Source organism: Chaetodon trifascialis, chromosome 16 (assembly GCF_039877785.1).
Source record: "Chaetodon trifascialis isolate fChaTrf1 chromosome 16, fChaTrf1.hap1, whole genome shotgun sequence".
NCBI classification, from domain to species: domain Eukaryota; kingdom Metazoa; phylum Chordata; class Actinopteri; order Chaetodontiformes; family Chaetodontidae; genus Chaetodon; species Chaetodon trifascialis.
The window spans coordinates 1,959,226-1,977,391 of record NC_092071.1 but is presented as its reverse complement, the minus strand read 5'-3'; the positions used below and the strand labels follow the sequence as shown (position 1 = coordinate 1,977,391).

At 45.0% G+C, this 18,166-nt stretch overlaps 1 protein-coding gene across 4 annotated transcripts in view; it reads left to right on the top strand.

Annotated features, from left to right (window-relative positions):
- Positions 1–16,784, top strand: part of LOC139344321 (glutamate receptor 4) — a 91,085-nt gene extending 74,301 nt beyond the window's left edge. The window contains exons 12-16 of one of the 4 annotated variants that reach the window (XR_011603156.1): positions 5,799–5,997; positions 6,673–6,920; positions 9,168–9,282; positions 12,140–12,548; positions 14,837–16,271. Coding sequence is in view for 2 of the 4 variants with exons in the window: in XM_070982383.1 (XP_070838484.1) it covers positions 5,799–5,997; positions 6,673–6,920; positions 9,168–9,282; positions 12,140–12,277; positions 14,837–15,001 (865 nt within the window). In the remaining 2 variants the exon portion in view is untranslated. Of the gene's footprint in view, positions 1–5,798; positions 5,998–6,672; positions 6,921–9,167; positions 9,283–9,959; positions 10,075–12,139; positions 12,549–14,836 lie in introns of all 4 variants that reach the window. The other 3 variants (XR_011603155.1, XM_070982383.1, XM_070982382.1) reach the window with 3 other exon arrangements.
- The last annotated feature ends 1,382 nt before the right edge of the window (positions 16,785–18,166 follow it).

Sequence of the window (18,166 nt, the reverse complement as noted above, 5' to 3'; positions counted from 1 at the left end):
GCCCCTAATAATTAATGCAGTGATTAATATCCTGGTCTCCGTTGGTGATGTCTCCGTGGAAGCAGGAGAAGAGGGGAGCTTAAATGAAACAGTGACATGATAGTCTTTTTAATTGACTACACATCCCAGATGGATAGAAGTTATTCTGGTGTTTTCTCCTGAGACGGCAGGATGTCACTTCACTGAACCGCCAGTCAGAAAATATCAATACAAATATCAAGGCAGCCGTCTGCGGCGCCATGACGCTGTGATTGGTCATGGCTGTTCCAGGTGTTGTCAGTCACCTCCGTCTCATTGCCTCAGATGGATTATCTTTGTCTCTTCTGCTGAGTCACAGTCGCCACGTCTCTGGCGAGCTAATGAGAATGCAGCGATTGGCTTGATTAATCCTGATTAGCTCAGAGCGAGCGCGTGCTGATGGCAAATTTCCTGATGGCGACAGATGAAGCGTAACTTTTAATTTGAGCCGTGGGTTTAGGCCAACAAAAGCTGCGCTTGAAAAGGAGGAATGACTTTCAAGAGGTCTATCTGCAAGATTCTCATTATTCTATTAATTCAATGCCAATTAGCTTTGTTATCCAGCTGACGCGCCGCCGCTCTGCTGCGCCGCTCGCTGCTTGTGTCAGCAGTGCTTGTCCTTCGTTACACTCGGTTGATTTGTTGCAGCACTCTTTCATATTATTGCCGTTGCTCGAGGCTCTGATTGCATCTGTATGTACAATTGCGGTCTGCAGCTTCAAAGTCAAGAGCCAATTTAGTGTTTCCTGCTTTTAGATTGTGTTAACAATTGCTAAGTACGTAGCTTCCATCAAACACAAACATTTCTTGTTTGTGTAGCCTCAGTTCAACCCTTTTTTTTGCTTGTGATGCTCATTTGAACCATTTTTAGTGGCCTTAGGAGATAAACTTTCAGTACTTCACAAGAAAAGAGGAAAGAAAAGTTTGAAAAATAAACAATGTTCAGTAAGAGACTTGTACTTTTCTCATTTCCTGCTGCAGAAATCATCTCGTTTTATCTCTCGACACATCCCGAGGGTCCTAACACCATGAAACTAAATCACATTAATGAAGTAAACAGAAGCACACTGTGTCACGGCTCCTAATAATAAACTTGATTTATACACTTTAACTCCCTCTGTTTAGCATATAGAAGCAGCATATAAACATGTAATAAACGCTGGGGTTGTATGCTGATGTAAGGACATTTTAAGTGTTTATTAAAATACAGTATTTGGCAACAATAACTTCTGTGAAGACAGAAAATATTTTTTATTATCACAACTATTGTACTGTATTGTCTGTTTAGACTTATTGATGCTCACGGGCAGAGTTCTAGTTGTCAACAAACACATTAATAAACAAATGCATACTATGATTATAAACGATGGGTTCTTCAGAGCCTGGATTACCGTTGATGGTACATCACCACCCTGTAGGCCCTCTCGGCAGCCAGTGCTGCCATATGAGCAGGCAGATGTCAGAGTGAAGGATCGTGAAGCGTTTAGGTGCGTAAATTCTCAAACAGTGGCCCGGGGCCTTTATTTATTTCAACACAGATGCCTTTATTTGAAACACTCATACTTGAGGCATCCTTTAGCCTTTGGTCTTAATAGTGTTTCTGATCTGCTCCCATTTTAATTTGCTTCAGGACAGCAGTTTTTTTCTTGAATTTCAACTGTCAAAACACCTCCTAAATTTCAAAATAAAAGCTCAAAGGGCATAATCTGCCCCATTTTCAACCAGGCTTTTAATGTGAAAAATTCACAGTAAGAGCTGAGTTTTGCTGTCTGTAGCTTAACACTGATCAAAAGAATTGCACAGAAGAAGCAATGTGGAATAATATGTGACAGAAATGAGCATTTCTGTTAATAAGAGCAGCATTATTAGAGGACTGTTGTTGTATCGTTGTCCTTAGAGGTGTGGAAATGTACATTATGTACATTTCTCTAGGAGCACAGCTGGCTCCACACCAGCCTGTGATTTGTACCCAATATGCAGCATGCTGGTTGTTATTTGAATCCAGGCTTTTATTTGAGAATTTACAGTAACACACAGCTATGAAGTCTTTCAGAGCAGCGGCTGAGGTGGAGCTGAGGACAGGAAGTGGAGAGAGGGATCTGGAGTGACAGTGCGTCTGCTATGAATAAGTCAAACTGTGTGGCCTCGCCCCAGGTATCACCCTGGGAGCGTACTAGCACCTCCTCATTTATTTAGGCTCTGCTGAAGGTCACCTCCCTCCCCACCTCTTTCACTTCATCACCTCCTCGCTGCCCCATGTCTCTCTATCTGTACCATGAACGTTCCTTAAATCCAGAGAAAACGCTGCCTGCCCAATCGTCTCCAACAGCAGCGAAGGACATTATAGAAACAAGCGGAGCATTAAAGTTCGCTTCCTCACGTCACATGACGGCAGACAGTTTCTGATTGGTCACTGATATTAATGTGAACCACATTGTGTTTTAACCCTGAAATGAGATTTCCCAGCACTTACTCAGCACTATTCCACTTTAAATGTCCCTTTTATTGTCTTCAGACTGACAAAATGAACATTATTCCACACTGTGTGACAGCTTCATCGATAGTATGTTCTATATGCTGGACTCTTTGAAGCCATGTGAACAGACACACTGTGTGAAATATTTAAACCCAACACACTGTTTCTGTGCCTGCACAGTTGCATCAAATGCTTCAGATGTCTTGTGCATCATGTTTTCCCCATAATTCATCCAGCCATGTTTAGCATATCTGGAAACGATGAGTAGTGTAAAACTAGAACATTTTAAATAAAGTTCACAATATGAGTTTTTACTTTTTGAGGTCAATTAATAGATGAAATCGATAAGCTGCATGTTTGTGGCTTTGATTCTTTCTCATGCAGGATAATAACTGCTCTCTCTTTGCTTCAGCTCATTTACATGTGGACAGAAATTACAGAAATTGTTGCAGAGGAGTGCAGAAATGCCACCCGGCCAACATGTAGACCGTGCCAGCCTCTTCAGATCTCTTCTATCCTGTTCAATAAATACATTTTCATCTAAGTGAGTTAAGCAGTGGGGGAAAAGTGCTGACTAATTGCTGCATAATTGCTGAAATTATTCTCTCTCTCTCTCCCTTTTTTTATTCTATTTTTTTAACATTTAGTCTTCTTTATACCCTGAGGCTTCCTGGACTGCAACGACGAAACACTGGAGCCAATTTCTGTTTTGTTTCCACTTTATTTCTTCTAATACTTCCCCTGTCTGCTTTTCTTGCTTCCTCCACTCGTGGGAAAAACTGAGCTCATTCATCATTAGAGTCAAGTTCTCCCCAACGTTTCCAACAATGTTCACAAAATCCAACTTTAGGCTTCTTTCACTGAGCTTCATATTGCACAAAAACACGTGCCATGACCACACTCAAAGAGGAACTTCTATCACTAGAGATGCAAACGATTCAACGGTCGTCACAGCCCTCAGAGCTAAAAACACAACCCTGACTTTAACGACTCCTGCGCCATCAAACATTTCTACTCAATTTTTGAGGTTTTCTGATGGACGAGATTTCAGTTTTTGGACACTTTTAATTGCCCAAAGGCCACTGGATGCACATGCACTGCTTCACATGCAGTCAGCGTGTGAGTTTCAGACTCTGCTGTAAGACATCCAGAGTGTTGCTGTTGGTTGTTCACATGAAAAGTGTATGAATGAGAGAAGAGAACTAGCCAACCAATCACTCAGGAGGTGGGTGTGAATATCACTGTCATGAAACAAAAGGAAGCTACCATCCTCCTTATTGACTACTTACAAATTTAGATGATGGGCCCCTGAACTTCGATAATGAACTAAATGATTACAGAAAAAGCAATTCAACATACCGAAAACACTTCCCACAGGCTAAACAGACGCAGACTGAAGCTACAGATTATTGCTATTTGACATCAACCAGAAACCTCAGACCCTGAACTTAACTCTTAACTCTATTAAAGGATTATCTCAGATGAATTATGTCTTATGAGCAGTGGATTAAATAAAACGTCTAAAGATCGACCCCCCCATGAGTCGAGCCTTTTTCATCATAATGTATATGATGTAGACGCCGTTAGCATGTTCAGAGAAAAATTAAAACACTGGAATAGCTAACGTGGCCTGAAAATTAGCCAACCCCCCCCCCCCCCACCAGCCCTCCCTCTGTTTACCGCAGGCCCATCAAGACACAGCAGAGTGTCACTGTGGATCAAAGTCAGTGGCCAGCAAACACACAGCACAGAGGGATGGAGGGAAGGCAGAGAGACACTCCTCCTCTGGTCCCATTATTACACTCCCACAATCCACTGCTGCTGGCGTGCAGACGATCTGATAGAGGGAATGAGGGGATTTTGGCAGGTTGGAAAAGGAAATAGAGTAGAAATAAAGCAGCAGAGAGACGAGAGAGGATAGAAGTCATCCACGCATCTTATCGCGTGCACCCTCCGCCCCTTCACTCATTATTTTACAGTTAAATTCTCGGCGCTGAAAAGCCGCAGAAACACTCAATCGTCTCAAGGAGAAGGAAAATGGAGTGTGGGGAGAAAAGGAGAGGGAAGTCATTTGTATTCAAATCCAGAGCTAATACGTCAAGTAAGTCTATTTCATGGGCAAAGCTTCCTGCGTGTGTGGAAGGAGACATGCTCTGCTGCAGCACTTCTCTATTGGAAGTCGCCTGAGCCGCTACAGGCGCTTTCATCGGTACAGAGCGAGAAAACGGAGGTTTCCTCGCCCGTTCTGTGGTCAGACCAATGGCTCTGTGGCAGAACCCTCACATTTGTTAGAATAAAGTACCCTAAATGTTTCTGCAAAGGGTTCTTTAGCAATGCTGGTAATCACGGGTCTTTCAAGCGTTGGGCCACAGCACTGGGCTGTGGAATCAGGTGAGGAAGAGGATGCTATCACCCCTTGTTGTGCACATGCACTGAGAAGACAGGACCCTCTGTATACTGGGGACAATGGAAAACAGCCAGACTGCAATAAGACACAGTGGAAACACCAGCCAAGAAAAGCCTGACTGTTGCAGATGCCTCCCTCCTCCCCTCTCTCTCCATCTGACAAGGAGGCCGGAGGGTTTTGTATCCTCTGCTGTTTGATTTGCACCGAGGGGAGATCTTGTTTGTTCTCCTCAATGCAGCATTTATGGTTTAAGATTCTCCTCACGACCTTCTGCTGCTCCTGAGCAGCGGGCTATCTGTCTCCCGAGCGAACAAACAAGAAAAGAACAGTGCCGCCGTCACGCCGGCCGGGGGACCTGCAGCTCTTTTCATCCCACCAATAAACAGAAAGGCGGGGGGGCGGGGGGGATGGGGGTAGAGGTAGCCAACCTTCTCTTTATCAGAGCTGGTCAACACAGGCATGTGGGGTTTTTTTCATGAGGCAATCTGCACTAATGAGGGGTAAATACAGCTCTGGCAGGTTTGAGTGTTGTCAGAGCTCCACCTTGTGGTGGCACATCAGCACTTTGGTGGCTCGTCTCTTCATGCTTTACAGTCACATCTCATTCCCTCTGTTTGTCTACTCTAGCTGTCTTTTCCAACACTGACTGACTGTTTTCTATGTCTTTCTATCTTACCCCACTGATCCCTCTTCCTCCTCTTCCTCCTCACCCTTACTCCACCTCCTGCACCTCTCCAATAATTATTTTCCTGACTCTATTTTCTGCCAATTCCCTCCTTCTGCTCCTCTTATTTTTATCTTGTCCATCCTCTGCATTCCCTCTGCCTTCTAATCCTCCCAAACTGTCCCCGCGACGTTCTTCCTCTCTCTTCCACCTCCCTCCTTTTGCTCTCCAAGATCGTTATCCGGTCGAATCGTGGGAGGAGTGTGGTGGTTCTTCACTCTCATCATCATCTCGTCCTACACGGCCAACTTGGCTGCCTTCCTCACCGTGGAGAGGATGGTTTCCCCCATCGAGAGTGCTGAGGATCTGGCCAAGCAGACGGACATTGCCTACGGCACTCTGGACTCTGGCTCCACCAAAGAGTTCTTCAGGGTGAGTCACTAGGGGTAGTGGTCCGCTCTCACACAGGTGGGAGACCCCAAGCAGCCCTCACATCTTTTACACCATCACACACAGGAACACAAAGGGGCTCTGAGGGTCTCCAAGACTACCCTGAATCCTAGAACCGAAGATGAGTTCATCCTAATTCGTTTTGTAAAATTCATTTTAGAGGAGTCTCAGCTTTTGGGACAGGGACACTGAGATATTGTACGAGCGGATATAGTATCACATGTGTTAATTATGATAATTATTCATTACATTTCTCCTTAAACGTATTTGCTGCTGTAAATTATTGGCATATAATTTCTGAGACACAGCTGTCAAAGGTCCATGTAAGACATCAAAAACATCAGACAGGCTAAACTCGACAGAAAAACCAGGACCAATAAAACCAGAATGATCTGCATGGCTGGATCCCAGTGCAGCAATTTTAGTGAACTGACCCTTAAAGAACCCAACATGAGGAATATTTTCTAGGTGTCGAAGGTCATACAGGAAGTTCTTACAGGGACAGTTTCGTTGCACGGCGTACACTCAATAAGATCATGCTGAAATGGCCTCTTTTGAACTGATCCTCCATGTTTTCTCTACCTGGAGTTGTCTGTTGTATGTATTTGCTTTCTCTCACACCACATCTGCCCTTGAACCTCCATTAAAACCCCACAGCGGTCAAAAATCGCCGTCTACGAGAAGATGTGGGGGTACATGAAGTCGGCCGAGCCCACGGTCTTCACCAAGACCACGGCCGAGGGCGTGGCGCGGGTCCGCAAGTCCAAAGGGAAATACGCCTTCCTGCTGGAGTCCACCATGAATGAATACACCGAGCAACGCAAGCCGTGCGACACAATGAAAGTGGGAGGCAACTTGGACTCCAAAGGCTACGGAGTAGCTACACCCAAGGGTTCACAGTTAAGGTGGGTGGAATAGTGTAACAATATGTTCCACGTGTTGTTATGGTATTCCACCTTCCCTGGTGTGCCGCCTTTTCTATCTCTATCTGTCTCCACTGCTCAGTGTGGGGGGGTGGGGCGTTTCTGTGTTTGCTGTAGAGCAGAGGTCGTGGCTTTGACATCTGTGTGTGTTGCATGCACGTGGGGGTCATGGTGATGTTGCAGGGGTGGTTATTTGCTTTTTTGTCTTTGCAGCTCTCCACGCCAGGTAAACCTCGTGCTTGCTGTTTGCGATGGCATGCTCCAGGCTGCAGTGAACTCATCTGAAAATGTCTCATTTAGAACATTTGCATTTTTATACACAGGTGCAATTAGTAGAGATATTTCGCTAATGCTACTTCAGCTTTCCTTCACGGTTGACTCGCTCTTTCTTTTCAACTAAATGACTGAAATAGTGTTTTGGGAGCCATTTGAATGCTCAGCCCTGAGTAACTCTGCCAGACTCTGTCATTGCCTCCTGCACATAGTGGAATTTACAGACCTGCCACAGAATACAGTGTCATTACTGTGGGGAGTTGCACTTTCAATCCACGTGCTCATCGATCAAAGCCCGCCGGCGATCTCACAGAAGGGAACGGATGAATATACTAAAGGCAAAACTTCACAGCTGCGTGTGTCTGCACACCAGCGCCATGATTGCTTGCACTTTCATTTATTCCTGTTGAGGTTCGAGAGTGAAGACATGTTAGAAACTAACGTTTTTAGAGAAGCTGGCAGCAGCTCTGCAGCAAACAGATACTTGACCATCCGACCTGACCGTGTGCAACTAGAGAACGCACCGGAAACAGCAGCCGTAGGTTAAGGTGTTTGAGAGGAGGTGCCCACAGGTGATTCGTTCCAAAGCAGCCAACTCCTCACAGCCACCACATCCAACACTTTTAGTCATTTTCTGTAAATTCCTCTGCCCGTGAAGCCTGAAGTAGAGCAGCTACTGGTTGTTTTCAGCCACTGCTTTGACCAGGAAGAGTCCCTGACAGATCATGGTAGTCCCCTCCTCCAGGCCTCCATCTTGTTATTTGGGGGATTATCATCTTCTGTCAGTCACTTGTCCGGATATCAGCGAGGAAACACACCAGCAACGCGAGGAGAAGGCACCACTGTTGGTCAAGGCTGTTATTTCACGTGGCTCCTCAAACAGCCGAGACTGAATATTAGCTGCGTGGCTTTGTGTCTCTGATCATCTCCATTTCTGACTGTCTTTATTTTTCATAATGATGCAAATGAATTAAAAGGATCAAAATGCACGCCGAGGCAAATCTCTCCCTCTGCATCTTCAGACATCACTACAGCAGCCTTCAAAAGAGCCCATGAAATTCAAATACACACTTATTTTAAACAGCTTTTCATAGTCGTTTTATGCAAGTCAATCAAGATTTTCCAGAACAGCTTAATGCTCAGAAATCCTGTGAGCTCTGAATTGGCTGACATACATACACTATATACATGTGTAAAACAGGTCCAAATTATTTCGAGGAGTCTGCCTCTCAAAGCGCCGGCTGATGTAGATATTTTGGGACTGACGGTGATGATTGCCAACATTTTACGCCAATATTTCATGTTACAAAGTGAACAATTTCCACACAAAACAAAACAAAATTCAATGAAGTATTGTGTTGCTGTGCTGTGTGTAACCCCGCATGCATACTTCAATCAACACGTCAGAAAATAAATTCAGGGTTTTTGAAAATGACGGTAAACAAAAGCAGGCTTTTCATTTCTAGCTGCCGTTGTGGGCTGATGGCTGGAGCTAGCCAGCGTAGGCTAATGCCTACATTAAAAAAACTCCACGATTTGGCTGAAAACTGTCGTTTCTAACGTTAGCTGACGAATGTGGACTTCGTTAGCTGATGCCCGCAGAGTTCATCAGCTGTAACTAGCTAGCTTAAGCTAATGCTAACTATAAATCTCCAAGATTTATATTAGATTTTTAATTAGAAAAGAAGTACTGGCCTGTGTGTCAGGTTAACACTAGTGTAAGCGTATGTGATAGTAATGTTATACTACTAAAGACAGCACATTTAAAGGGAGAGCTTTGCGCTCAGTGTGTTTTCGGGTCCTGGGATGTAACCGTTTAGAGCATTAATGCACTTTTCCACCCTTGTCCCTCTCTTATTGCTACTCCTCCCTTCCCCTCTCCCCCTCTCTTCCTTCCCTCCCAAATTGGACAGCATACTCACCCCCTCTCACCAAATATGTTTTATCGTTTTCAAGAAGTGCAGTTAACCTGGCAGTGTTAAAACTCAATGAGCAAGGCCTGTTGGACAAATTGAAAAACAAGTGGTGGTACGACAAAGGAGAGTGTGGCAGCGGAGGCGGTGGCGAGAAGGTTAGCCGCTATGTCGCTATGCCCATGTGACCTTGATGCGGGTAAAAGTGAAATGTGTTTTGTTGGTAACAGGAGCATCTGCCGGGTCGACCGTCGCAGTTACGCTGCTTAAATGTTCAACGTGGAGAGGAGAGCGAGTACTGTCGAAGCAGAAATATTCGCTGTACTGCTTCTGTAGCGATCGATCGGAAAACTGTTGAAAGGTTCCCTGACAGTGAGCATAATAAGCACCTTGTCTAAAATAAGCATCTCAGAAGATGACATGAGTCCCATACTGGGGGTCTAAACATACTGCGAAGCATAAAGTACGTTTTCTGGCCAGTAGTTTTGGGTCGACAGTATTAGCCTCCATGCTTGTTCAAAGAAAGGTCCCGGCAGTATGTGCCCGTTCCAGGAAAGCGATGCAGCCGGGGGCCCCACGTTTATATGTCTGTTAGCTCTGCCCCCTCCCCGAAATATCCCCCATTAAACCCGACCCAACCAACAGCTCCTGTCACCAATGAGCAAAGAGACATGTAGTGCGAGTGGGGCCCTTTCCCGGCTTCGTCACTTTGTGAAGAGTACTGAGCTGCTCTTGTTGGGCTTCTTCTGATTGAATAACATAAAATAACATGTCCTATGATGTTATTTATGTTATTTTCCCCACCCCACCCTTCCCCGCCCCCCGTGATTTGAAGAACGCCTGTAAACCTTGCCGTATTGAAACTGAGTGAAGCAGGAGTCTTAGACAAACTGAAAAACAAATGGTGGTACGATAAAGGGGAGTGTGGACCCAAGGACTCGGGAAGTAAGGTCAGTCTCCACCAGCCCGGGAGCCTCCCCTCCCCTCTTTGTCTCTATGCACACTTTGCTAACGCTGGCAGTACTGTTGTGTTATTGCAGCAGGCTGGCTGATATGACGCACACACATAATACTCTGAGAAACAGCGAGTGACAGACATGCAGGTAGAGACTTAAGGCGTAGCCTGAGGGATACAGCATGACAGAAACAAGGCATGGTACAGCGCTAACAGTTTTACAGCAGCTAAGCTATGTGTTGCAACCGCAGATGAAGGATCACACTCACACTGGTTGTCACCTGACATGGTCCCAGGGCATGTTCAGACGTTACTGCGTGTCACGCCTAGATGTCAGCCTGCTGTAAGCCTCAGCTGTAGGAGCACACTCGAGACTGATCCACGTTGTTGACTCACAGGAGCATGCAGAGAGCTGCCACGTGTAGAAAACAGCAGCATGCAGCTTCACATCGTTCATGTCCTCGTAATCAGATCCTTAGGTGCAGGACACACACACACACACACACACACACACACACACACACACACACACACACACACACACACACACACACACACACACACACACACTCACTATCACCTGCAAATGAGGCTATGCATGACAGGCAGTCTTTCTGTCGAGGTAATAAGCTGAACGCCCCTTAAGGACGCAGGTGATTTATGGGAGGGAGATAAATGGCAGCAGGAGTCAGAGCTCAGAGATCAGCTGCATGCATTTGAATAAAGGGGGTTAAAAGGTGGGTGTCACAGCTGAGAGGCAGGGAAATGAAAAGGAGCGTTCATCCTGGCTACAAAAACATTTTCTCATTTACCTCCAGGCAGACTGTGCAGATAATTTTAATTGCCTTTTAAATATCAACAGAAACATCTCTTTGCAGGAGCGGTGTCCTTGTTGCTTTAGATGATCCACAGACGATCAGTCAGCAGTTTTCTTAGGGAGCGTCTCTGCGGTGGAAACCGGTCCGAGGCCACTTTACGCTGTGCAAGTCCGAGCTTTCCAAGACGAAAGCTGACAATCAAAGAGAAATGTGCTAAAATGTTTGGTCAACCATCCAAAATGATGCCAGAGTGCACCGTGAGAGACGTCCACCCACAGCTGTTCTGCAGATAAACCCTGGCCCAGCTCACGAGCATCACTTCTGATGAAAGTTTAGGTAAAAACATGCCTGAGATTGACATTATCAGTCTGACGCAGGCAGAAAAAACGTAAACAAATTAGGAGAAAATGGGCAGAAGAAGATGAGAATGAATCCACGTTTCTATCCTCCACGATGACGCGATCATTGGTCTGTTGAGATGAACAGCTGGTGGCGCTCATTCTCCAGTTGGGTGCCATTAAAACCATCACAGAAGAATACATCAGAAGCTTCAGTGGATGTTTAACTCACACGCTTCACATACGTCCTGATTTATTTTGCTTTTATCGATACACCAGTTTTTCCATCAGCTAAGCCTTTTTGAGTTTCCAGTGAGGTTTTTTATTTAAAGTACACATAGAAACAGGTGGATGGAAACTCTCCCAAGATGTTCTTGCACAGCGTAAAAGCGCCTTCAGATGAAACCTGACCGCAGTGGATCATCCAAACGACCTGTTTCTGGAAAGAAAATGAAGTTTTCAGTGCTGCGAGTACCACAAAATGACTTTCAGTTACCTCCACTGCATTGAGGTGGAGGCAGAAGTCTCCGTGGTGCACGTAACTGAAACTATCTGCACATTGAGCAGCGCCGGAGGAAAAGGAGGAAAGACTCTTTTTGTGATTTGGTTGAACGGACTCGTCTGTAGGCTGTTAGCAGGATTGTTTCTCCAGCATGGCGACAGCAGACAGGACAGAGGCAGAGCAGTGATAAATGATCTGTGTGTGCGAGTGCATGTGTGTGTGTGTGTGTGCGTGCGTGCGTGTGTGTGTGCGTGCGTGCGTGCGTGCGTGCACGACGTGAAGTTGATGTGAGATTTTTCCTTGTTGTCCTATTTGTGTATAAGCGTGTTTGTATGCTAACTGCTGCCTCTGCTAAAACCAGAGCTCACTTTGTGTTTTTGTCCCCCTCCCCGTCGGCTGCAGGACAAGTCGTCCCAGGCCCTCAGCCTGAGCAACGTGGCGGGGGTCTTCTACATCCTCGTCGGGGGCCTGGGCCTGGCCATGCTGGTGGCCCTCATTGAATTCTGCTACAAGTCGCGCAACGAGGCCAAGAGAATGAAGGTGGAGGCCCAGTCCCAACACCCCCATTACCACCATCACCACCATCACTGCTACCCCTGCCAGACAGGCAGCCCCCGCCATAGCCCCGAGCCTAGCCAAAACCAAAGCCCGAGTCCGAGGCCCGGCCCTGGCGTCCCCAACTTAGCCGAGTTTAGCGAGGGTTTGAATGGGTATGGCAGCGACGGGGACGCTGATAAGATGTAGTTGGGGTTTCGGTAAAAGGTCCGCTCGAGCCTTTGCTGCCCCCTCACTAGCTCCCTGCACAGAGACTGTAAGTGAACCCCGTCGTGTCCTCGTGCTAGCTTGGCCGTGCTGAGTGACTGTCGTGACCAGTGGCAAAGCGCTTCCCACCTCTCTGTCTTATCTGCTAACTATGTGGTCATGTGGCGTCCTGGTCTGCGTTGGAGCTTTTTCTCAGTGTGACAGGAAGTGATGAGTCATCCTCAGACATGACGTCGCCTCTGCCGCTTCGCAGCTTGTGTGGCTGCAGACGTTGGCCCTCATTTATCAAGCGAGCGCACTGTGTGACCCATTTTCCTGCCAAAATCCAGAACGTATTACTCACTCTGAACTCGGCGAGGAAGATAATACTCACACTGTTATTCGAAAGGGCTGAAAGTACTTGATAAACGCGATGATCGATCGGCCTCATCAGAATCTGCAACCTGATCAGGAGGTCATGTTTGTGAGGTCACGAGGATAAAATGTGAGAATCAAAATGCAAGTTTACACAAATTCAGTAAGATTACGTACTTTTATTGGCAGAAGACGAAGTCTTACAATGCATTCAGCAATGTTTTAGACGTCACCACGCCACTCTCAGTGTTCACACGTGCAGCACAAGAACAGGTAGGAAAGGCCTGTTAAATGAGGACCAACGTCTTACTTGTACAAACGTCTACTCCTGTGAGGACATTTCATCAAGCTGCAGCGCATTCGTCCATCTAATGTCCAGTCTGCCCCTTCTTCCCTCACAGTGAACACTTAAGCCGGAGTAGTACACGCTGCAGCTCAGGGACTTCACTGTCTCACGTCTGTCTCTTACAATAGAGCATCAGTGTACAGCCAGAGGACACATTTAATGAGCGGCCGGCCCTGAGCACACAGGAAGTCCTATATAATGACGCCATGTTTAAACACTATACACTGTAAGGCGAAAGTCAACAGAGCGAGGAGTCCCTCGAGCTGAGCTCTTTTTATTGATGTGAGCTGTTTTCTCCGGATATTTCCCTGAGGTGCTTGACCATTAGACTTTCAAATATCTTTTCACGTTCGGTGTATATCTGTCCAGCGTGGTTATGTGTCCCCCATCAGCACAAACTCTTCATTAGCTTGACTGTTGCTTAGTCAGCTTCCCTGTCCCACCGCCTGCAACTATCACTCACTGTGTAATAACTCTGTCGCTGATGGATTTCCATGCAGCGCGGGGCTGGCGTGATACTGTACTGAACGGCTGTAAAGGGTGTTTTCTGCTACACGACTGTGTATAAATACATACTTGTGCAGTTGCTGTTTGACAGATAATGTTGAAACAGATTGGAGTTTTAGCTCTAGGAGAAGGAGGTCAAAGAACACGCTGCATTTTTGTTCATCTACGTTTTAATCACGCTGTAGGGAACAGCTGATTGACCACGACGTGGAGCTCACGCTGAACATAAACGCTGAACCCCGGCTCGGTTTTATCCATTTCCAGTTCCAAATAAGTTTATTCAAACGAGACGATAAAAAGAGAGAAAGACAAAGTGACTTTGTGCAACTCTGTGAAAAGAAACTGAAAAGAAAAAAGGGAAAATATGGAACCACAGATGGCTGGAAGACACGGACAAGATGGTGTCTGTTCTGAAGCGAAGTTCCACTTCACAACAGTCTCAAGATGACAGTTTTAACCACAAGCTGTAAAACACCAATCCAGTAATGTTAGAACAGGCTCATTAACAGTCTGACCTTCTGACAGGCCACAAACCAACCGATGGTCTGAAGTAAGTTTGGGGTTAAAATGGGGTTTAATCCGTACAGTGTCTGCCCAGCTTTAGACAAGAAATCTGAAAGATGACAACAGGCTGGTCCAGACATAAATACGCCACACAAATTTGAGTTTAGGTTTAACTGCTTTGACTGCATCGTTACAGCTGGGTCACATTTCCTGAGTTAACATCTAAAGCGAAAACGTTCCTCTTTGTTTTATCTCTCATGTTTTTTCCACTGGGCTTCAGCAGAACTCATGAGCAGACACAGTTAAGTGGATCTTTGTGGCGATGCCTCCACGTTACGTCGATTTAACAGAAAACCGAGGCTTACTGCGCCTTTGGTTTTATTTTCTTCATAGGTTATGATCAGCAGAGTAACTGAAATCTCAAACAGGGTTTCCCTCATTCATGTTTAAAATTTTAGCTCTGTCTCTAAAAAACGTTCTGCTTTACAGGAAGTTTTCTCTTGATTGAGCATAATTTCTGAACCCGTTTGGTACGAGCCCATCCTAAAACTCCAATCTGCAAACATACATGTTTTCTTGTCTTCATCTTCTCCGTACACAAACCCTTCTCTCTGTTCTGTCCTCAGCTAACATTTACAGAAGCCATGAGGAACAAGGCCCGTCTGTCCATCACAGGCAGCGTCGGGGAGAACGGACGGGTGCTGACGCCCGACTGTCCCAAGGCCGTCCACACCGGGCCTCCCCTCCGCCAGAGCTCCGGCCTCGCCCTGGTCTCCTCTGAGCTCCCGTGAAAACCAAAAACCTCTCAAGTGCCTTATTCCAATAGCAAGAACAACAATAATCACACCGCCCACGAAACAACCAGAAACTAATCACAAAGAAACAGGACTCACACACCCAACAGGCCGCCTCTAGTGGGCGAGGCGGGACCGACAGGCGAGGCAAACAACCAATCCCACTGTTAGAGCTCACCACCTGTTGAGGATCGACGGTTTCCCTCAGAAATCTGTGGGAACCAGAGGCAGAACAATCTGGACTCTTGACTTACATGGTGACAGCGAACGTTTGAATCAAAGGGTCATGGGAATTCAAGCTTTCCTGCTCCAGCGACGGAAGAGGAGCAGAGAGGAAGACAACGAATAATATCATGCTATATGATAATGACGAAGACCAGAAAACTGTAAACTTGAAACTCAAAACTGTGCAATTTTTTTGGATCGCTGTGAACGGACAAAAACTGAACCACAATCAAGATTGTTTTCAGACTGGACAGAATTCGCTGCACAGACGTGAGCAGCGTTCAAGAGACAACAATCGCTAGATATCAACAAGCGACACTGGGAGAGCTGTAGCTCAGTGCCATGAAGATACAAGGAAAAGATTTGTATTCATAATAACGAAAATGAAATCTATTGATATTGAATATATGAGCAAACATAGGAAACTGTGAACATAAGTAAATATGTATATTCGGTGAAAAACAAACTGAGGAATCGAGCTGTACATAGGGACGACTGGGTCACATGCTTGCTTTTTAAACAGATGTATATAGCAGATACTGTAGTGGACAGACAGACAGTTCTTTTGTAAATCATCTTTAAAGATTTTATTCATCGCAATAATGAAAAGGATGATGCCACCTAAAGGGGGAGACGTGTGGACGGCAGTGTTGAAATCTGTGACGTGTTGAATACTTAACTGTACTATATAGGAATATTCAAACTCTAAATGTGAAGGGTATCGACTGCCCAAATATTCTGATACCTGTTAACATACAAATTCATTAATATATTCAACGATGAATGTTAAGTAGCTCCACCCCCAACCCTTAAGCCACGCCCCTCACTGTGCAGACGTAGACCGGACAGAGCTCACGAGCAGAGCTTTAGAAACCAAGCTTCTGCCGTCAGAATAGAACTATTTTTCTCATTCTTTGATCTATTTTTTGTACGGAGAAAATAAAAAGAAACTGTCCGTCTCCTGGTTTTAAATGTCGACAGTCAAGTACTATCTGGGTAGATCTTTTAGACCATTATGTGTCCATGCGAGGACGCGAAATTGAAAAAAAAACAAAGAAAAAAAATGCCATTTCTCTCACTGTATGTTATTTGAAGTGTCTATGCTATTTCCAGAACGACGTGGAACCCGAGCTGTTTGTATGCTGATTGGGGCCCTTCCTCATTGAAACACTGTGGAACCTGCAGGGAGGCTGGACACGCTGTAGCAGACATGTCTTTGCTCCAGTCTCACCCACTGAAGCGTCCTCGTCTCCTTTGCATAAACTGAGGGACAATCTGCAATAGGACGCAAGACGCCACATCTTCAGCAACACCAGCCGGCGATGCTGTTGGTTCTTAATGTTTTGGGTAATCCCGGTTCTCATCTGGTCCCCGCACACACGCTGTGGCCGGACGGGGGACGTCTGCGGCGGAGAAACCAGCTGAAATATTTCAGGTCATGCCTTTTTGTCCTGCCATCCGTCTTTAGAGCTGAAGTGTAATATGGCGTTGTCTTTTGGTTCAATTGTAAATCTTTATTTTGATCTTTTTTAAGTAAAAAGAAATTTCAAATAGCAAAGGTCTGCATCGTTCTTTGGTTGATGTTCATGTCCTGACAGTAAAATATGTCAACTAGCCCCGGGTGCTCATGACTCCCTGGGGCCCCAGACCTCCAGGGGCCACTAAAAGCCTCAGATTTGCTGAGTCACAATCGATAATAATTTGATTAACTGAGACTTTACAAATATGCACCATTCAAACATCCGCTGCCATCACACAGGCCTTCAAGGAAGAGTTCAACATGTTTGGAAATACACTAATTTGCTCACAGGAAGTAGTCCAGGACATAAAAAAAATATAACCTGACAGTTTGGATCTTAGACTAAACGAACTATATAACATGTTAATTAGTGAAGTCTAGCGCTGGGGATAGCTGCTTAGCATGCTAACATCTGTTGACACCGTTGCAGCATAATTCGTAAAAGTCTTTGGCAAAATGTGATAACTGTTAATTTTTGAACGTTTTAAACTAAAATCCTGACATGTTGTGGCCGCTTTATGATCCGATCTTGAGGACGGTCCCTGTGTCAAAATGGGGCTTTAAGACCCTTGTTGCAGCTAAAATTGGGTTTGCGATGCACATTGGTGAATAAAGCTGTTGTTAAATCAGATTAAGACACATCACACCTGAGGCCAGGCAGTACTGAGCTTAGGCATGTACTTAATGAGGCTTTTAAACGTGTGATAAAGTACATTTTCTGGAGTAAAAGACTGCATTTCTATTTGTCTGTAGTCAGATTTTTGTTTTCGTGAACAGTTGTTTTATCACATTTTGGTAAATATGAAGCCTAAATACATGTCCTGTATACATGTACATACAAAAAAATATATGTACATTGTCCTCTCTTACATGAAGGCAGTGATGGAAAGTAAGCACATACATTTACTCAAGTACTGCACTTGAGTATTTACATTTTCTGGTACTTCACAACAATTCAAATGGAAATATTGTTCTTTCTACTCTACATTTATCTGAAACTGTTAGTCACGAGATAATTTGCAGATTTGGGTTAAATATGAAAAACACATTTTGATGTGCTGTTATAGGTTAAAATGTACACACAGTAAAAGTAATGTAAATATAAATGTAGAAATATTCATAATTAAGACAAATTATACTCGAAATGAGTCATTCTGTATAATGAGGACTTTTTTTTTTAAAGTAAAATCTTACTCTAATCTTACTACTTACTCCACCACTGTAAGTGAAGGTGATACATGTACACATATATACATACACCAAGAAGTAATACCCATGAATACATGAGGGTTTAGCCAGCAGAAAGAGAAGAAAATCTGAGTAATGTAAAGAAAAATCAGCTTTAACCTTGACAGATGTTAAACGCTGCGGAGGACTCGTCTGCCTCCTTCACGTTCACCTTCGTGATGAAGGTCAAA